The sequence below is a fragment of the Ovis canadensis genome, chromosome 18, assembly GCF_042477335.2.
Source record: "Ovis canadensis isolate MfBH-ARS-UI-01 breed Bighorn chromosome 18, ARS-UI_OviCan_v2, whole genome shotgun sequence".
NCBI classification, from domain to species: Eukaryota; Metazoa; Chordata; class Mammalia; order Artiodactyla; family Bovidae; genus Ovis; species Ovis canadensis.
In genome coordinates, this window is record NC_091262.1 from 40576733 (window position 1) to 40598828 (window position 22096).

Sequence of the window (22096 nt, forward strand, 5' to 3'; positions counted from 1 at the left end):
TACTGAGCTGAACTCTCTGTGCAATACAGCAGCTTTCCACTAGCTATCTATTTTATATACGGTAGTGTGTATATATGGAGAAGGCAATGGCACCCCACTCCAGTACTCTTGCCTGGAAAATCCCATGGGCGGACGAGCCTGGTAGGCTGCAGTCCATGGGGTCGCTAAGAGTTGGATATGACTGAGCAACTTCATTTTCACTTTTCGCTTTCATGCATTGGAGAAGGAAATGACAGCCCACTCCAGTGTTCTTGCCTGGAGAATCCCAGGCACGAGGGAGCCAGGTGGGCTGCCGTCTATGGGGTCGCACAAAGTTGGACGGGACTGAAGTGACTTAGCAGCTTAGCAGCAGTGTGTATATATGTCAAAGCTAATCTCCCAGTTCGTCCCCACCCACTCCTTCCCCCATCCCACCTTGTCCACATGTCTGTTCTTTATGTCTGCATCTCTATTCCTGCCCTGCAAATAGGTTCATCTATATAATTTTTCTAGATTCCACATATATGCATTAATATGCAATATTTGTTTTCTCTTTCTGACCATTGGCACATCTTTAACTGCATTCATTCCATTCCTCAGAAGTCATTTTTTCCCCCATGAATTCTTTTCTTTTTTAGTCTGGGGCTGCTGAAGAGAAGGAAGATCCCTGTGTCTTTTGTCCTGTCTTAGTAGACAGTAAATAAAGGTGAATTACTGAATGCATTCGATCAGCATCAGGTCCCAGGGAGTCCGGCAGCAATTGTTTCCCCCTCCTACTTACAAAAATTATATTTTGTGTAAAAATACTGGCTCTAGTATATTTCGGTTTTATCAAGAGTTATTGCAAATCATCAGCTTCTTCTTGCACTTGGTATTTGGGGGAAGGAGGAGGAATGCTGTAAAGCCTGTGAAAATAAGAACCACCTCAGAAACAAATCCACAAATAGGCTAACATGATATATTTCTTACTCTGGAGGAGGTGAAAATTGTGAGTAATTTTCCCTTCCTCCTTTTTTCTATGTTATTTTGGTTTCCAAATTTCTACATCAAGTCTGTATTGTTTTATGATTATGATGAAATGGCTGCTTGCTGATTATAAAAACAGACTGCAAGCAAGCTCGGCTCCCATTTCAAAGCTCCTCTTTGCTGCCCCCCATCCCGAAGCTAAGCGATACCCTTCTTAAAAGCAGTTTCTTTTAGATTCTAACAGAAAAAAAAAAAAAAAAGAAGTTTGCGAGCATTTAGGACAAAACGGGGTCTGTAAGCTCGAGTTTTATCTCTCTTTTGCTTAGCCATTAAACTCAAGAAAAACCCAAAGATGGAAGTGAGGCGGAATGAGGTTGGAGGTGGAGGTGGGTGACAGCCCGTGGGGTGCGGCAGCGCTCAGCCCAGCGCGACTCGCGTGTGGTCATTTATTGGCTAGCAGGGGCCCTGCCCTTGGCCAATCGCTGGGCGCTGGGTCGTCATGGCGACGAGGAATCTAACACAGGCGCCGTGCCCCAAGCTTGTTGGTGGGAGAGCTGGGGACGATGGCGCAGAACCTGTATGGTCCACGAGTCCGAATTGGCAACTGGAATGAGGACGTCTACCTGGAGGAGGTACGAAGGGTGTGGCCCGGCACAGCCCACCCATGGCCCGGGGACTCCCACCCTTGGCCCAAGTTTCGGCCCCTTCTTTGAGCATCCCAAGCCTCCTTTCTCACCCAGCTCATATCCAATGTCCCTAAAACCCCATCTCCCTGTGAACTCCCTGAGACTGTCATGGGCTGTCCCACAAGTTCACGCCATTCTACTCTCTTTTTAGTTTTTAACTTTTATTTGCTTTTATTGGAGTCTAACTTCCATGTGTAAAACAGAGAGCTAGTGGGAAGCTTCTGCACAGCACAGGGAGCTCAGCTGGGTGCTCTGTGGTGACCTAGAGGGTGGGATGGGTGTGGGGAGGGAGGGAGGTCCAAGAGGGAGGGGACATATATGTCCTTATAGTTGATTCACATTGTTGTACAGCAGAAACTAACACAGCATTGTAAGGCAATTGTGATGTTGGTGGTGCTGTCACTGTCATGTCAGACTCTGCAGCCTCCTGCTACAGTCTATGAGGTCCAGGTACAGCTTCTGCTGTACAGCAAAGTGAATCAGCTGTATGTGTGTATGTATATATATATATCTCCCCTCCTTGTTGGATTTCCCTCCCGTCTCCCCATTCTGCCCCTCCCCCCAGGTCATCACAGAGCACCAGCTGAGCTCCCTTTGCTGCACAGCAGCTTCCCATTAGCGATCTATTTTTCACGTGATAGTGTATATATGCCAATGCTACTTTCTCGATTCGTCCCACTGTTCCCTTCCACACCCCCACTGTGTTCACAAGTCCACTTTCTATGTCTGCATCTCTATTCCTGTCCTGCAAATAGGTCTATCAGTACCATTTTTCTAGATTCCATATGTATATGTTAATATATGATATTTTTCTTTCTCTTTCTGACTTACTTCACTCTGTATAACAGACTCTAGGTTCACTGCATCTCTAGGCCTCCCAAACTCTCAACATCCCTGTCTGTGTCTCTCCCTTAGTCCGGAGCCCCACTAAATTCCCTCTGTTCCTTAGAGACCTACAGACTCGAAGCTTCAGTCCAGGTGAGAAGGCAGGCCCTAAGCAATATTACTGCCCCGATCCTCATCACGTATCACCTCCTAAGGGTCCCAGTGGAGAAGACAATGGCACTCCACTCCAGTACTCTTGCCTGGAAAATCCCATGGGCGGAGGAGCCTGGAAGGCGGCAGTCCATGGGGTTGCTGAGGGTCGGACATGACTGAGCGACTTCACTTTCACTTTTCACTTTCATGCATTGGAGAAGGAAATGGCAACCCACTCCAGGGTTCTTGCCTGGAGAATCCCAGGGACGGCGGAGCCTGATGTGCTGCCGTCTATGGTGTCACACAGAGTCGGACACAACTGAAGTGACTTAGCAACAGCAGCAGCAGCAGCAGCAGCAGCAGCAAGGGTCCCAGTAGCATGCCTTTTACTAATCTTATACTCATTGCCCTGAGTTTCTCCTATGGTAGTCTTAACTAGACCCTGGGCCATCAGGAAGGACCTCTAGTGTTCATCATCATAGAACTAGCAGAGACCTCAGGAGGGGGAGCAGATGACCTTCAAATATTACTCATGTTTCTCACTGGTTGAAGTAATTACAGGTGATTATTCTTTTCCCTGTCTTTCTTCTTTTTCTAAACATTCCAAATGAAATTTTAAAAGTAATGCTAAAATGTAATGCTGAAAATTCTACTACTTCCTTTATCCTCACATTTCTTTTTTCCTTCTAAAATTTTGCTTTTTCAACTTGATGTTCTTTTGACCTAAAATCTCTAAGTGTGTGTATTATTCAGGACTCCTGTGGACTGTTTGGATTTCATTCATTTTTTTCTTTAACCAGGAGATCATGAAAGACTTCTTAGCAAAGAGGGATAAAGGACAACTTCTCATACAGAGAAACAGAAGACTAAAAGAGAATCTTTTGAGACCGGTAATTGTAAATTCAAACAATGTTTTCAAAACTTTATCAAATTAAGTGTGAGAATATGTTTAAAAGCACATATTCCATAAGTGAGTGATCATTTGGAAATTTCCCATTTTTCTCTTTACATAATCACAATGTTTAAAATTCCCTAAGATTTTAGAAGAGCTTCCTTTGTAGCTCAGCGGTAAAGAATTCACCTGCCAATGCAGGAGACCTGGGTTTGATCCCTCAGTCAGGAAAATCTCCTGGAGAAGGAAATGGCACCCACTTCAGTATTCTTGCTTGAGAAATCCCATGAACAGAGGAGCCTGGAGGGCTACAGTCCATGCAGTGGCAAAAGAGTCAGATGTGACTGAGTGACTAAACAACAAAAACAAGATTTTAGAAACATGAGAAGTTTACTATTAATTATGTTTATCTATATTTTCCAAATTAATCATGTCGGACTCTTGTGACCCCATGGACTGTGGCTTGCCAGGCTCCTCTGTCCATAGGATTTTCCAGGGAAGAATACTGGAATGGGTGGTCATTTCCTTCTCCAGGGGGTCTTTTCAACCCGGGGATCGAACCTGAGTCTCCTGCATTGCAGGCAGATTCTTTACCAACTGTGCTACCAGGGAAGCCTCTCCAAATTAAGAAATGAATAGGTTGATGCATTCATAAGTAAAATGCCCTTTTGTTGGTGCTCAAGAAATTTTCAAGGAATGTAATGGAATAGTAATTTTCCTGGAATAGTAATGGAATCAATCCATGTGATTTCTCATGAGCTTTGTTTTACTTCATTTGGGATTATCAGGGATTTCAGCTTGGCAAATTGGGAGCAGATTGGTGGCGCGAAAAGAAAGAATAAGGATCTGAGGAAATTCAAGTCCATTCCTTATTTAAATAGGGTAGGGACATCCCCAGTGGTCCAGTGGTTAAGACTCTGCCTTCCAATGCAGGGGGCGTGGGTTCCATCCATGGTCAGGGAACTGTATCCCACATGCCACGGGGTGCAGCCAAAAATTAAGATAAAATAAAATGGGGTACATCTGCGGTGGCAGAAGGAATTGCACAGTTTATTTGAAAAACTCCTATTTCAATTGCAGATGCAGCTTTCCGTATCTGAAGACGGATACATTCACTATGGCGACAAAGTGATGCTTGTGAGTCCTGACCATCCTGAGACAGAGGCTGATCTGTTTCTGCGCGGGGACCTCAGCCTGTGTATGACTCCAGATGAGATTAAAGCCCATCTGAGCAATGAATTAGAGGTACCCTGTGGCCTGAGTGCAGCTCAAACCAAGATCCCAGTTGGCAGAAACACTTTTACTATTTTGTGGTAAAGAAACTTGAATTGTATAATAGGCTCCTTTGCATCACAAATCTCTTTTCACTTGCAGTTTAAGGATCTCCTGGAATGAGAGCACTGCTGATTGGAGTCAGAGGTTATATGAACATTCATTCTCTGTGATTCTCATCCTGTTTTCTTATCTTGAGAATGATCGTCAAGGGATCTTTACAATCCCTTTTGCATAAACATCAGGATAATGGGTAACTTGAGTTCAATTCTAGACGCTTCATTTGAAAGTATTGATCCAGGGAATAAAATTCAAATTCTGCCTGAGAAGCCAAGTGGGGTTTTCCTAATATCATTTCCCAATGCTTTGAGCTCATCCAAGTGCTTTCATTATTTTTAATGTTGCTATGCTATTTCTGCATCAGAAATATATAGTTAAATGTAAGACAGTACACAGAGATTTGCTCTTTTAAAATTAATTATCCACTTAAAATGTGCTTGAGTTTTTGTAGATGAGCATTTAAGTCCTTGGAGAATAGATATATAATAACAATTAAAAGTTATTGCTTTCAGTTTGTTACTAATGATAGCAAGTTTATATGATAGGCATATAGTCAGTCCTTTAAGTCTTTAGATTTTTTAAAATGCAGACTATTTATGTTAAAACAACTAAAAATTGATCACAATTTCTGTTTCTTGGAAGATTAAAAGGGAAGAGTATACCAAATGTCTGCAAATTTGTTACCTTGCTTCTCTCTAAAGATGTCAGTGTTTGGAAATGTCATGTATAGGCTAGGGAATATAGTCAGTAATATCATAATAATTTTAAATGTCATCAAGTGGTAACTAGATTTATCATGGTGATCATCTCATGATGTATATAAATGTTGAATTATGTTGTATATACTTAAAACTAAATGTAGCATTATATATCAATCGTACTTCAGTTAAAAAAAGATGTCAGTGAACTTGGGCCAGTTCATTAGTGTAGGACAATATGATGTGCTCGGTCCAACCTAAGCTCACAGAGTGGGAATGTTCTGTGTTCTGACTGTGTTGGAAGGTGGTGAATAAGGTGCCAGCAAGATTTGAAGGTCAAAAGAAAAGATCTTTTAGTTAGTGACTTATTTCAGTTACTGTACATGAGTAGGCATCATCTCAGTTTGGTTCAACTCTTTGGGACCCCATAGGCTGTAGCCTGAGAAGTACAATTTCTCAGGCAAGAATACTGGAGCAGGTTGCCATTTTCCTATTCCAGGGACTCTTCCGTGATCTAGGGATTGAACCCAAATCTCTTGCATCTCCTGCACTGGCAGGCAGATTCTTTACCACTAGCACTACCTGGTTCGGTCTCTGGGTTGGAGAGATCCCCTGGAAAAGGAAATGGCAACCCACTCAGTATTCTGTATGCCTGGAAAATTCCGCAGATAGCAGAGCCTGGTCTCTGGTGTCTATGGGATTGCACGACTTAGCGACTGAACAACAACATGGTATATAGAGAGTCCGTGGGGTTGTAAGAGTTGGACATGACTTAGGGACTAAACCACCAAGAAAATTATAAACAAAACTGCATACACACAAAAATAAAGCTGTAGAACGATCCTAATACAGAGAATTGACATTGTATTCATTCTCCACCGACAGTGCGGCTGGAGAGGTCATCGGTCAAGTCCTCAGATACGGGCAGAACTTCCGCCTTGGGATAACAGGAGGATTTGACGACAGAATGGTGAGTCATCATGCTGCATGTCTACTGGGACCAGTCACTTTTGTTTCCAGGTGGGCTACTGGCTACTTACTGAAGTGAACAGAGAACTCTACAGGTATGGGCTCCATCTCTGGTCTCATTGTAGTATCAGACTGCAGCTTTTCCAAGGCAGTTTTGGGCCAATTCTTTGCTTCCAACCTCATGGATTACAAAAATACATCCTTAAAAGCTAAAGAGTAAGGGGGAAAAAACCCTTTTTGCAATACATCTGGTAAAAAGCAAAAATTCATACCACCTCCACTTGTAAGTTAAATGATCAGGTTATATAATAATAATCTGACAGCTTCTTTTTTAAGTGAAAAAAGGTTTATTCAGGGAGATACACACTTCATAGGCAGAATGTAGGTCATCTCAGAAGGTGAGAGGCTCTGACAGCTGTTTAATGTCACCCGTGCTAACATATTTGCATAAATCAGGGAGCAAGAGTCTTTGATCTTTACCTCCACCTTGGGGATTCAGACAAATATGAATTCCAGCTGAGATGCATACCTATGGGATGGGACTTTGGGTTAAGTTATTTAACCTTTTTGCATCCTGTCTATAAAAATGGAGGTTATACCATGTCGTTGTTGTTGTTTAGTCACTAAGTCGTGTCCGACTCTTGGTGACCTCATGAACTGCAGCATGCCAAGCCTTCCTTCCCTGTCTTTCACTGTCTCCCAGAGTTTGCTCAAATTCATTTCCATTGAGGTTGTGATGCCAGCCACCCATCTCATCCTCCGTCGCTCCTTTCTCCTCCTGCCTTCAGTATTTCCCAGCATCAGAGTCTTTTCCAGTTTTACCTTACTACATGTATAGTGCTTCACATGCATTAACTCATTTATTCCTCCCAACAAGTCTTTAAAAATAAGGACTATTTTACCACAGTTTTACTGATGGGAAAACTGAGGCACAGCAAGTTAATTGATTTTGTTCCAAGTCACATGTCTACCAGATGGCAGAGCTGGTGTTAATGTAACATTTTTCATTGAATCAAAGATTCCTTTATTGTTTGATGTGGCATCATCAGCATCATTATTATTTTTGTACCACTAAGAAATTAATGCTGGCAGTTACACTCTGAACCACCATAGATGGTAAACTGCAGCCTGATTTTAACTTTTTGTTTCATATTGGAGTATAGCTGATTAACAGTGCTGTGATAGCATACAGGTGATGGTCAGAGGGACTCAGACATACAGAAATATGTATCCTCTGTCCCCTAAACTCCCCTCCCATCCAGGTTGCCACATAACACTGAGTGGAGCTCCCTGAACTATGCAGTAGGTCCTTATTGGTTATCCATTTTAAATAGAGCAGTGTGTACATGTCCATCCCAAACTCTCTTAACTATCCCTTCCCCCATCCTTTCCCCCACCTCACCTCTCCCAGCAACCAGAAGTTCATTGTCTAAGTCTGTGAGTCTGTTTTGTAAATAAGTTCATTTGTACCGTTTCTTTTTAGATTCTGCCTATGAGTGATATCATATAATATTTCTCCTTCTCTGTCTGAATTTACTCAGTATGACAATATGTAAGTCTACCCATAATGTGCAGCTGAATTTTTTTTGTATTAGTTTACTTTTAGTAATAAAATTCATTGATGTAATTAAATTCAATCTAATCTTAATCAATCCTGACCACACATAAAATTCTTTTCTCAAGCTTCCTTTTTCACAAACTTCCCCATGTGCAGCCTGATTTTAAATGTGAAAATTAGAGGAAATATCTCATCAGAGAGAGGACAGTAAATCATCACTGTTTTATCGAGAGAGGAACCCTACTAACATTTTGGCTTACTTTATAAAGGGAAGATCTTAAAATATAGGGAAGATCACAAGCACTACAACATTTAGATATCATTTTATTCTTTTCTTTTCCCTTTCTCTCTCTTTTCCTGCTCCGTCTTTTGCTACCTCCCCCTTCCATCTCATCTCTCTTTCTCTTTCCTGTAAATCGTCTATTCTTTGCCTGTTCATTGCTTTAGGCTTTAATATCTGCTGTTTCACAGATGATAAAAATGTGTCATGTGTGTTGCTAGTATTTCCTCTCTTTTGTTGCTTGGCTCTTAAATTGTATCTGTTCTAATCTGTGTTTGAGTCAAACCTATCAGTGCTTTTCTTTGTAATTCCTTCCATGGCTCAGAGCCTTTGAAGTCTGTTCCAAAGATGTGATAAAAAGAGTAACTTGTATTAATTTTTAGATGTCTGAACTTAAAGTATTGCTTAAGTTTATTCTTTCATCCACTTGGGATTTATTTTGATCAAGGGCTTAATGTGAACATCTAAATTTCCCCCAAATGACTTGTTGGTTGTATCTGTGTTATTTCTTGAGTAATTATCCCTTTCTTCACTGAAATGTGCTGCGTACATGATTACATATGGCTGTTTCTGAGCTTCTTATTTGGGACTGTTGAACTGAAGTTGTCTATTTTTTTTATTCCCCGACTGTAGCTTTATAATACAACTTAGAGGCCTTGTAGGGCTAATTCCTTCTTTGAATTATGTTAGGAATTAATCTTTCAGTTAAATGTAGTAATAATTTTTTCAAGTCCCTCTGCCCCTGTAGGGGGAAAATCACTTGGTGTTTTGACTGACATTGTAAAATTAAGTACATTCACCTGTTTAGTAGCTTTACAGTATTTATCTTCTGAGATGTCTGTTTCTTCAATTATTCTTTTCTTTCTTTGTTTCTTTGTCTTTTTTTGTTGGCCACATTGTGAGGCATGTGGGATCTTCCCCAAACTGGAATTGAACCTGCACCCCCTGTAGTGTGAGTGGAGACTCCTAACCACTGGACCACCAGGGAAGTCCCTATCCAATTATTCCCTTCTACATCTCAGTAAAGTTTTGTGCTCTCCTGCCCATAGATCTGACACTGATCTCGTCAAGGTTATTATTTGATATCTTCTATTTTGGGAGCTATTAAGGCAGGTCCTTTTGACAGTTGCAGTAAAAAAAAAAATAGAAGAAAATCATTGATTTTTTTTCTTCTCATCTTTGATGAAATCAGTTACTCATGAATTCTAGTTGCTTCTCTTGTGACTTCTAGGTATACAGTCATCTCATGGTCAAATTATGACAATTTTATCTCATCCCAAGTTCTCATACCTCTTATTTCTATTTCTCATCTTTTAATTAGCAAGCCCTTTCAAGGTATTTATGAAAAATCTGGTGATGGTGGCCATCTAGATTTGTTCCTGATTGTATTAATATTTTTCTTTATATGAAAAAAGCAACATTCGTAGCTTGAGATGTATATTATTTTCCATTAGCTCGGAGTGGCATGGCCATTCTCCCCATCAGCCAGGCTGAAGCCACAGTACATCTTGGACCTATCTTTCTTTCCCACCCACATACAGCTCCAGTTGTTAGGTCCTATGGCTCTTCCTTCATAATGCAGTCTGATCCATCTTTGCATTCCTGATGCCACTTCCCCATAGCTTGATTCCTTCAGTCTATCCTGACTTTATCCCATACTGGCAGGATGCTGTCAGGTTGATCATTTAAAAGGTCAGCTCTTCTCACCTCCCATCTCCAATGAAAAGTTGGTAGTGCTCCCTCTTCCCACCTCCCAACTGCCCTCTGCATTAAGTGTTGGCTATTGACTGGCATTTAAAGCCCTCTGTAATATGTCCCTGGGGCTTCAGTGGTGGCTCAGTGGTAAAAAAACCCGCCTGCCAATGTAGGGGATGAGGGTTCCATCCCTGGGTTGGGAAGATCCCCTGGAGAAGGAAATGGCCACCCACTCCAGTTTTCTTGTCTGGGAAGTCCCATGGACAGAGAAGCCTGGCTTGCTGCAGCCTATGGGGTCATAAAAGAGTCAGACACAACTGAGCGACTGAACAACAACAATATATCCCCTCTGTCCTGGCCCATGCTCATCCCCTCTGGCTCCCTGGCAAAACATCACCTCCTATTTGGGGTCTTTCCTGAGCCCCTGGGAGAACAAATGTTCCCATCTGTCCCCTCCTGTAGCTCTTGGCATCCCTGCTGGACACCATACCTTACAGATGCTCCCATTTCAATCCTCTCTCCTGTTAGTCAGGAAACTTCTAGAGGGCAGTAACTCATTTCCACCTTCCCCAGAGTGCTTCATGCCACAGCTTTGCATAGAAAAGATGTTTAATGAACAGTAATTAAAATATGCAGAAACAACTGCCAGGGGCAGGGTGGAAGGTGTATTGGTAAACAGCTGACCAGGAACTAAGTTAGGGACTTTTCAGCAAAATGGGGTGCTACAATGTTAAAAAGTCAGCCAGAGAGCTGACAGAAGTCTCAAGTGTGGACATCAATTCCAGAGGGGCTGAGGCCCCCTTGAAGGCTTACATATGAATATCAGCTGTGCTGGTGCTGGTTTTAAGAGCATTCACTTCACACAGTACATTTCATGCAACATTATTCATAATGAATGAAATGCTGATCCAAACCCGATGCCCTGAACAAGAGGAGGAGTGCAGAAGGAGAAGGAGGCTGGGTTCGGTATTCAAAAAAGGGAAAGCAGTTGGAGGTGATGCGAGGGTGAGTAGTCTCAGCCTCTGAGACGGCCTTTTTGAGATAAAGTTGACTGTCCTCATACGATCAGTAAGAGCAGGGCTTTTGAAAACTGCTTTTGAACACACTGGGCTTCCCTGGTGGCTCAGACGGTAAAGAATCTGCCTGCCAGTATAAGAGACCCAGGTTCAATCCCTGGGTTGGGAAGATCCCTGGAGAAGGGAATGGCAACCCACTCCAGTGTTTTTGCCTGGAGAATCCCATGGGCAGAGGAGCCTGGCAGGCTACAGCCCATGGAGTAGCACAGAGTCGGCCACGACTGAGCGACTAACACTTTCATTTTTTGAACACACTGGCCATCCAGCTAGTGAACTGCTGCTTGCATAGATGTGACAGAAAACATCTGCTTGTTGTCCTTTCCAGTTATATTTATCAAGTGACCACAGGACCCTTCTGAAGTCATCCAAGAGGTCCTGGCTCCAGGAAGTGTCCCTGACGCACGAGGATTCCTACCTGAACTGCTGGCAGGCCGCCTTCCCTCATCCCCAGCTTCGTCTAGAGTACGAGGGCTCCCCTGTCCCGGTGAGCGCAGCTGTATGTGCCGATGCTGTGAAGTGGCTGCGAAGCCGCTGTGAAGCCTTCCTGCGCATAAGACGGAGGCTTGTCAGGGCTCTGATGGCTCCTGTGCCTTGTGGACTTTCACTCTGTCTTTTTCATTTCTTTAAAAAAAATATATTATTTATTTATTTTTATTAAAATTTTTTTATGCTGCACTGCATGGCATGTGGGATCTTATAAACAGTTCCCAGACCAGAGAGTGAACCTGCACCCACTTCACTGGAAGCACAGTCTATTTCTTTTTTAATTTAAATTAGAGGATAATTACTTTACAATATTGTGATGATTTCTGCCATGTATCAGCATGAATCAGCCATAGGTATACATATGTCCCCTCCCTCTTAAACGTCCCACCCCAGCCCACCCCTCTAGGTTGCCACAGAGCACTGGGTTTGAGCTCTCTGCGTCATACAGCAACTTTCCATTAGCTCTCTATTTTACATATGGTAATGTATATGTTTCTATACTACTCTCTCACATCATCCCACCCTCTCCTTCCCCCACTGTGTCCACAAGTCTGTTCTCTTTGTCTGTGTGTCCTTTGCTGCCCTACAAGTAGGATCACCAGTGTCATCTTTCTAGATTCCATATATGTGTGTTAATATCTGATATTTGTCTTTCTCTTTCTGACTTACTTCAGTCTGTATAGCAGCCTCTAGGTTCATCCACCTCATTAGAGCTGACTCAAATGGGAAGCACAGAGGCTTAGCCACTGGACCACCAGGGCAGTCCCTTGTTTTCATTCCTAACTCAAGTTTGGGAAGTACTGTTTTCCCCGGTGGCAGCATCCTGCCTCAGTGCTTCTCCATGCTGACCGCACATAGAGTCACCCACACAGCTTCATATAAATGCGGAGGCCCAGGCCCTGCCCCTGAGATGAGGCTGACAACCACTCCCCTGACACTGTAAAGATACTGCTGCTGCTTTCTTTCAGGCTTCTGTTAAGTCCTCATTTCTACCAAGTCAGATAGATTTATCCATTTTATTCTTAATGGATTATGCAGTTGGTGTTGTAGCTAAAAAATCTTTTTTTTTTTTTTTGGCTACATGGCTTGTAGGATCATAGTTCCCTGAACAGGGACTGAACTTAGGTCACGGCAGTGAAAGCCTGGAATCCTAACAACTAGGCAACCAGGGAGCTCCCTAAGTCCTCACTTCTAAAGAGCCTGGGTAATCTGGAGGAGTGAAGGACAGGGCAGGGCAGCTGCCATGTGAGCACAAGGCTAGCTGTTTTCTCAGGAGTCTGGGCCCTGCGGATGCCAGCAGAGTTCTGGATGGAGAGGCAGGTGCAGAGGTGCAGAGCTGTTTCAAGTACCAGAGGCTGTGCTTTTTGCTCATGTGGCATCAGGCAGATGAAGACCGTGGGGTCATTAGAGGTTATTGGGAGAGTGCAGACTTATAGCCAAGAAGGACTTAAAAAGCTGGCCATCCAGGGATTTCCAGTTACCAGCCACTCTGGATCTACCCAATGCAGTGGGGTTCTCTCTCAAGCTCCACAGCTGGACCCAGGTTTGCAAGGGTCTTTTTTTTTTTAATATTTATTTCCCTGCACCAGATCTTAGCTGTGAAATATGGGATCTAATTCCCTGACCAGGGATCGAACTGGAACCCCCTTGACTGAGAGTGCAGAGTATTAGCCAGTGGGCCACCAGGGAAGTCCCTGCAAGGGTGTTTCTCCCAGCATGGAGAATATGCACGTGGTCCACAATGATGCATGCTTGACAGATTTCTGCTGGCCTTTGCCAAGCTTTGTTCTCCTTGAAATTGCCTCTCATCTCCACAGTTTAAACTGTGAGCATATCAGCTTCAGTATCTATAAAATGAGGACATATGATGATGTCTAACTTATGAGGTTTTATGAGGATTAAACAGTTAGTACATTTACCATGCTTATAAGAAAATTGAAAGAGACTTCCCTGGTTGACAAACTAAGATCCCACATGTTGCATAGCATGGACAAATCTTTTTTTTAAAGTGCAAGAAAAGAAGAGTGGAGATATATATATTATAAAACTGATTCGCTTTGCTTGTACCTGAAACTAGTGCAATATTGTAGGCAAATCAACTATGTTGTTGTTCAGTCTCTAAGTCACGTCTGACTCTTTGCCAGCCCATGGATTGCAGCATGCCAGGCTTTCTTGTCCTTCACTACCTCCTGGAGTTTATACTCTGATAAAAATTAAAAAAAAAGAAAGTGCCTGGCTCAGAGGGCACTCCCAAGTGTTAATTGTTGTTCATTTAATGGTGGTGGTGGTTCTGTTGCTGTTGTTAAGTTAGATAGGTTGTCAGGCACCAGAAGTTTGTTTCTCCATCGCTAACTCAAGCCACAGCCTGAGGCAGGTCTTCGAGCCTCACTCAGACACCTCTGCAAAATGGAACACTTCATACCTCTCCAACTTCCATCCACATGTCAATGCCCTTCAGTCAGGAGCACCTGGGGTTGAATGAGTCAGCTTTATTTCTTGACTCAGTGATGGAGAACACGCACCACAGGAAACGGTGGGGCATCTCAGTAAAAGACTGTCAGGAAGGACAAGCTACAGAACTGGGGCTGTGGTGGGAGAGTTCAGGGAGGGTCTCAGGAAGTGGGGCTGGGTGCCATCAGGAAGCAGGTGTGTCTCAATGCATCTTATCTATAGAGGGCAGGCCAGCGCACAGCCAAAGCTGTCCTGAGTAAGGAAGCTGCGTCACTCCTGTTCTCTGGGAGAGGAGAACATCTGGTATTTTGTGGTTTGGACAATGCTCATGGTTTTGTGTTCAGACACAGTTACACAGTGGTCTTCTTTCTGTCTTGACCAATCGTGGTCATAGCATGGCCTTGTCTGATGTGGACATTGTATGAAATTGATTATATTCCACAAGGGAACACTAAGGCATAGCTGGGGGTGCCAGCCCAGCTCCTGGGTGTCAGAGCTGCTTTCTCACATCTCACACTGCCTTTAGCTTACATGAGTCAGGATTTTGAAATAATATGTCTTTTATTTTCTAATTATAAACAATGTATGTTCACTTATGGGAAGTCAGAAAAGGACAAAAAATAATAAGAAAATTACCAGTAGTTCCACCTTCCAGAGAAAGCCACTGCTATCTTTTCTTTTTCCATGTCTATGGTTTCTGAAAATTTAATTTTAATATTTAAAAAAAATTAGGGCATCAGGAATATTCTTATTTTTTCCACTTAAAAACACCACTGACCCTATTTCCAATTGTCAAGGATCTTCTCCAAATTGACTCTAAATGATTATATAATGTTCCATCATATATGTATTTATAATAATGTGTTTACTAATCTATAAAGGTTTGACTTCTAGGTTATTCCATCTCTCTCTCTTGCTCGCTCTCTCTATCTATATCTATATCTATATCTCAGGGGAGTGTGTAATTTACTCAGTTCTGTCTTGCTGTAGCAAAAATTTGAAGCGATGGACAGACCAGTGTTACAGCTCAGTTTCATTTAGAAAGCAAAGGAAAATACATCCTTGTGGCATGAGGGTGGATTGACCCAAAAGACTCAAAGAGAAGAGAAGTCCCCGGTCAAGTTTGGCTCCTCTTTTCACATGTTTCTTTCTTATCCCCCTGGGCCTGCCCTATGTAAACTGAGCTGGCCAGGAGGGCTGTTTGTTTTACCTGAGGTCCTCACTCAAGTCCTGGACCTTCCTTTGTTCTATTTTTGGGGGCTTTTCCCTTGTTTGTCTTTCAGCCACTGCCATTTTGGACTCTTTTTCCCTATTCTAACTACCTAACATTGCCCCCTCAAGAGATGGGAGGCCCAGTTCTTTGGGAATAGGGGCATCGAGGTCTCTTTGGCTACTTCCTGCTGAATTGGGATCTCGAGGGGCATTGGGCCTCGCCCTCTTTCTAGTCTCAAGCTTCAGAGTCCTTATAGTAGTGTCCATCTAAGGGTGAGTGATATTTCCTATGGTCAGCTGTAGTTTTATATATCCTTGTTGAACTGGCACTGCATGTTATAGCTTGTTGACCTGGGCAGAGACAAAACGGGTTAGACAATTGATAATACATGGAGCAATCATAAGCAGCATCAATATGGTGATGACAGGGATTGGTAAGGGCATTAGCCAACTCCAAATTCCCCATCACCAGAAGGATCCCCCAAAGAGAGATTGTAGTCACCCTAACTCTCTAGCTCGTTCTTTGAGATCCTGTAGGATCTGAATGTTTTTCTTGAGGACTGTGAGACTTTCTTTTAACTTAGCTGGAGGTATTTACCCAGAAATAACACGTCTCATTCAAGATGGCTCAAGTCCCTCCTTGTTCAAGGATCAGGAGATCTATCTCCTGTCTGCTTTGGAATACAACCCCTACCAAGCTGTATTGGCTCTTTAGCTCTATCCTGAGAAATCTTATCCCCAGAAACTTAGTTTTGGGGGTGTTCATTAGAATGGCACTTGTTTGCATTTCTGAATAGGTATCTGAGATCTCCCAGGGACTCACAGGTGTAGGGAGTGTCCTCTTCTGTTTTCTTCCATGGCTTGATTCATGAGTAGTGAATCCAGGATCATGGTACCTTGACTGCTGTGGGGGTAGAAAGTATTACAGGGTGGGGGCCCTTCCATGTGGGCTGGAGTTGAGCCTTTGGGGAACCCATCTTTCCAGACTTAATTAGGACTTGAGTCCCTGGAGCATATAGTGGTGACTCCTTAGAATCTTTTGGGTCCTGGTTGACACCCCAAAAGCGTATGTCCTGTTGGAATTGCCCAATGGCCATGGTATAAAACTGGAGGGACTGAGCCTCTGGATTGAGGAAGAGGTCATTGACATAAGCAAAGGTCTCCCATATAGCATCTCATAAAGACGAAGACCAGCCTGTTCCTTAGGGGCAATGCGGGTGCAGAGGAGAGCTATTGGTAAAGCCTCCTTCCATCCCAGGGAGGTCTCCTGGGTTATCTTTTGTATCACTGATTTTAAGAATTGGTTGGCTCTTTCTACTTTTCCTGAAGACTGAGGCCTCCAGGCACAATGGAGATAATAAGTAATGCCCAATGCTTTAAAGACCCCTTGGGTGACCTTAGAAATAAATGATGTCTCATTGTCACTTTGTAACGATCGGGGCAGACCAAATCTCAGAATGATTTCATGGAGCAGTTTTTTTTTTCTTTTTTTTCTTTTTACCACTCATCAGCCTTCTCAGTCCAGGTGGGAAAGCCTTCAATCCATCCTATGAATGTATCTATCATGACTAATAGGTATTTATACCTTTGAGAAACTGGCATCTGGGTGAAGTTCATCAGTCAGCCCTCTCCTGGGTAGATCCCATGTCATTGGATGGGCTGGGCCAGCTGGGGTCTTTGAGCTCCTTGGGAGTTGTTTAATTGGCGAGTGGGACAAGAGGAGACCACTTGCCTTATGGTCGTTTGGAGGCCTGTTCCTCTGAAGGACCTTTCTAGCAATCTTTGGAGGGTCTTCTCCCCTAAATGAGTGGTGGCATGTAAGGAGTTAACCAGCTTCCATTGGCGGTTCCCAGGGAGAAAAAGGAGTCCCTCCTTTTGCAAGCACCCCATATGATCTTGAAAGCCCTCACTTTTAGCTTTAAGAGTCTCACCTTCAGTATATGAAGGAGTTTTTGGCAAATTAGTCTGAGGAACTAAGGTGGCAACCCCTATTAGGTCATGGTTCTGTAATGCTGTTCTCTTAGCTGCCTGATCGGCTGCTTGGTTCCCTCCTGCCACTTCTGTGCTCCCTTTTTGGTGTTCTTTACAGTGGGAGACTGAAACCTCGGTGGGCAGATGAACTGCCTCCAAGAGCCTAAGAATCTGATCACCATATTTGATGGGGACCCTCAGGTGGTCAAGTGGCCCCTTTCTTTCCAAGTAGCAGCATGTGCATGTAGCACCAGAAAGGCATACCTGGAGTCAGTGTAAATGGCTACTCTTTTTCCTTTTCCAGCTCTAAAGCTCGAGTCAGGGCTATGAGCTCAGCAGATTGGGCTGAAGTACCTGGTGGCAAAGGTTTAGTCTCTATGGTCTCCAAATTGGAGACTACTGCATATCCAGCTCTTCTTTTTCCACCCAAAACAAAGCTGCTTCCATCAGCGTACCAGATTTCCTCAGGATTGGTCAGTGGATCTTCTGACAGTCCCTCTTGGGGTTTTGTCCAGTGGTCCAAGGTTTCTAGGCAAGACTGAAAGGGGAGAGGAGCCCTCGGGGGCAGGCAGGAGGGTGGCACGGTTAAGAACCTCACAAGGGGACATAGTCAGGCCTGGATTTTCCATCAGCATTACCTGATATCTGAGGATTCTTTGATCAGGCATCCATAAATGGCCTCTCCTATTTAGGAGTTGTTTCACTTGGTGGCTGGTAAAAATAGTTAATTTGCCCCCATAAGAGAGTTTTAAAGCATCTTCTATCAAGATTGTAATAGCTGCAAACTTTCAAAGGCAGGGAGGCCAGCCTCAGGTGGTTGGGTTGAGCCTCTTGCATGAGTAAGCTATAGGCTAGGGCTCAGGTCCCAACCTTTGAGTTAACACTCCCGAGGCTATTCCTTCTTTTTTTGTGGACATAAAGTTGGAATGCTTTTTCTGGGTCTGGCAACCTCAAGGCAGGTGCTTGAGTTAAGGCTTGTTTTAGTGTAGTCTCTGCCTTCTTTTAAGGAGTTCCCCACATCAGTGGGATTGAATAACCCCGTCCCTTCAAGATTTCATATAAGGGCTGGGCAATTAGACCATAGTTGGGTATCCAGATTCTATAATACCCAATTAGCCCCAGGAAAACTTGCAGTTGTTTTTGAGTCGTGGGGGAGGGCAACTGGAGGATTCCTTGTATTCGATCAGAGGACAGCCTCCTGGACCTGTGTGTAATCTGAACTCCCAGGTAAGTGACCTTTGTCTTGACCATCTGTGCCTTAGCATGGGAGACATTATATCCTCTCTTTGCCAAAAAGTTTAGAACCTGAGTTGCATGTTGTTGGGCATGTTGTAGGAAACATGGAAGATGAAGGCCTGAATATCTAGAGATTGGATATTATACAGCATTTCTCTCCCTAAGGCCAGCTGTTTTATGGTTGTCCCTCCAGAAGATTGTAGAGGCAACATTGTGGGCCTGGACGGGGCTTAGGAAAAGACCATGAAACAGGAGGGAAGGGGGTAGGGTGCAACTTCTGAAAAAATGACATAATCCAAGGGAATAACATAAACCAATTAAAATAAAATGGATCAAAGATGACAAGTCAAATTCAACTAAACCTAAACCTTGATCCTCAGTCTGTAAGCTAAATGACACACCCAGAGGTGCCAGGATAGTTCCAAGGCACTGTCAAAAGACCGAGGAGTGGGTGGTTCCACAACTGTTGGAATGATCGTCCCACTCATTAGCATATGAAATCACCCAGCTTGAGAAAACTAACCACACCACATTCCATGGCCTCTGCACTTGCCCTCTGCAATGGTCCACACACTGTGGAGTGTGCTTCTCTCTAAATCCAAACAAATCCACCTCTTACCTATCACTGTGTCTCTCACTAAATTTTTTGCAATGAGACATCAAGAGCCTGAGCTTCATTAGGTCGTAAAACCAGGCACCGTGGATTTTGGTCAGACTCAAGTCCCAGTCGGATATAACTGAGTGACTAAGCATAGCACAGAGTCCCTGCCACATGGGTTTGAGTCCCAATCTTAGGTAAATGGTTTCTAACACAACTTTCAGAAATGGGAAGATGACCTGCCCAATGCTTTGTAAGCAGTGGCATAGATGGAGAGAGGAGCTGAAGGATGGGAGAAAAAAGCAATGGGAAAAATGTGCCGAGGAATCCCCTTCATAACCTGCCGGAAAATCTGCTAAATACCTGACCTGTGCTCACAGTTTTCATTTGCCTGATCCTTGGCACAAAGAAGATTAAGGACAGAAGAATCCCCATCCACTTGGGCAACATCTACTAAGGCACAGCAGATAGTAGAGCCTTTGGGACACCCTGGGGCACCCACTGCCACTCACCTGTTCATGGCGGGGGTGGCGGGGGGTGTTGAGGAAAAAAGAAATGAGAGATTGTAAAGGAATTAAGATTTTGTTAGCCAAATGTCCTTCCAGCCATAGGGGCGAGGACTTCCTACCCTAACCAGAGGTCTCCTGGAATCTGAGACTGAGCCGCGTGAGCTTTCTGCTGAGTTTGTTTTTTCTGTCCTGGTTTCCAGCACGTTGGGCTTCTTGTCACTTCCCCTGTGCTGGGTTTTCCTCACATTCAGCTGCCAACGCAGGAGCTTTTGCCGAGTTGGGCTTCTGCTGTGCTTGGCTTCTGCCTCATGGGGACCAAGCTGAAATTGTTTGAGACAGGTTAAATCTGAGTCACGGCACCATCTATGTCGGGGGAGTGTGTAATTCCCTTGGTTCTGTCTCGCTGCAGCAAAAATTTGAAGCGACAGACAGACCAGTGTTACAGCTCCGTGTTACAGCTCAGTTTTATTTAGAAAGCAAAGGGAAGTACAACCTTGAGGTGTGAGGGTGGGTTGACCCAAAAGACTTGAAGAAAAGAGAACCCCCTGATCTCTTTTGGCTCCTCTTTTTATATGTTTTTTTCTCCTCCCCCTGGGCCTGCCCTGTGTAAATTGAGCTAGCCAGGAGGGCTGTTTGTTTTACCTGAGGTCCTCACTCCGGTCCTTGCTTTGTTCTATTTTTGTGGGCTTTTCCCTCTGTCTTTTAGCCACTGCCATCTGGACTGCTTTTTCCTATTCTACCTACCTAATATATATATATGATTTTGAAATAATATGTCTTTTTTGTTTATATATTATAAACAATATATGTTCATTTATGAAAAGTCAGAAAAGTACAAAAATAATATGAAGATTATCAGTTGATATATATATATATATCTATAAAACCACTGGGCTTCCCTGATGGCTCAGTGGTAAAGTATCCGCCTTAAATGCAAGACACACAGGAAACGCAGGTTTGATCCCTGGGCCGGGAAGACCCCTTGGAAAGGAGGGCAACCCACTCCAGTAATCTTGCCTGGAGAATCCCATGGACAGAGGGCTACAGTCCCTAGGGTCACAAAGAGTCGGATATGACTGAAGCAACTGAGCATGTGCACTGGCATATAACTACTATATATATATATATATATAGCATATATGCTAAATATAGTATACAGTATTATATATGTATATAATATATAAATAACTACTGGTAATCTTCATGTTATTTTATTTATTCCATTATTTATTTATATTATTTATTCCATTGTTTGGTAGTGATTTTCATATATACAATATATAGATACTTTATATAAATATATTATATATATAATATATTGAGTATATATATATATATATATATATATATATATATATATATATAGTGTGTGTGTATATATATATACACACAATATTTCCAAAGTCTTGCCTTTAGGAAACTGAAAGCCTTGATTCATAATTCAAATAACACGCTTTCTTTATCTTTAAAGGCAAACACAAAGATTCTTATCACTCATTGCCACACGAATCGCGGGCTGGTGGCCCACCGGCATCTTTTCCTAAGGTACTGTATAGCAGGGTACAGCAAAATGCCATGCTGGAGGGTGGAGGCTGTGAATATAGGCAAAGAAGTTCAATTTAAAGAGGATGGCCATGCACACAAGTCCTTTGATGACGAAAAAAATATTACCACCTAGAACTTTGATGGTGTGAAAACTTCCCTTAGAACCCCTTCTATTATGCAAGTCCTTCCCCACAGAGGATTTTTAGCTATCATGGGGTCCTATGCACCTCGTCCTTTCCCAAATCTGGTGAGTCTTGCTGGCAAACACGTCCTGTTTTAGAGAAACTTCTTTCCTGCAAGGGCTTCATGTAGCACTCTGCTGAACTAGGTGTCTTGAGATGAACGTTAACAGCTTACTGAGGGTTGTAATTCCATTTCCAACCTGTGTTAATTCTTTCCTGCCTCAGAACCTATTTTGGAAAGGAAGCAGAGGTCGCTGCTCACACCTATCTGGATTCGCACAGAGTTGAAAAGCCAAAGAACCACTGGATGTTGGTGACTGGGGTTCCCAGGAAGGACTTGTCCACCATGTTGGACCTGCCCAAGCCTCCGGCAGAGGACACCCGAGCGCTAGAGCAAGTGAGAGAGCAGGCTTCGGACCCAGGGGCGGGAAACACACCCGATGCGCCCAGCTGCGTGCCTCAGTGCGCACTTCCAATGTAGCTGTATGGGAAATCAACCTTGCATGCCTCAGGCTATTAAGAAAGGCAGGGAACTCTCTGAACATTGTATTAAAACAAAGACTCTATTCAGACTATTGAATTAACAGTGGAGGTCTAGGACACAGGAAAAAAAATTGCCGTGGGCAATAGCTCAGAAATTGCATTTGAAGGTTACCGGATGACATTCCTTTGTTGATGAGCAAATTCTGAAGACTCAGCTTCCTATATTTAGCTCCTCTGTAGCAGCAGCTTCTACGAGGGCTGTGTTACTTTTTAAAGCTATGTCTTTGCAATAAAGTTATCAGAACTTTACTGAA

The 22096-nt window shown here is 43.3% G+C and overlaps 1 protein-coding gene across 3 annotated transcripts in view; it reads left to right on the forward strand.

The window, feature by feature from the left end:
• The window catches only part of CFAP161 (cilia and flagella associated protein 161), a 124467-nt gene extending 102371 nt beyond the window's left edge, over positions 1-22096 (forward strand). Inside the window, exons 1-7 of one of the 3 annotated variants that reach the window (XM_069559022.1) lie at positions 1308-1577; positions 3410-3499; positions 4582-4814; positions 6417-6501; positions 11435-11593; positions 21044-21117; positions 21525-22096. In XM_069559022.1, the coding sequence (XP_069415123.1) occupies positions 1509-1577; positions 3410-3499; positions 4582-4814; positions 6417-6501; positions 11435-11593; positions 21044-21117; positions 21525-21780 (966 nt within the window). In that variant the 5' untranslated portion in view covers positions 1308-1508 and the 3' untranslated portion in view covers positions 21781-22096. Of the gene's footprint in view, positions 1-1307; positions 1578-3409; positions 3500-4581; positions 4815-6416; positions 6502-11434; positions 11594-21043; positions 21118-21524 lie in introns of those variants that run through there. The other 2 variants (XM_069559023.1, XM_069559024.1) reach the window with 2 other exon arrangements.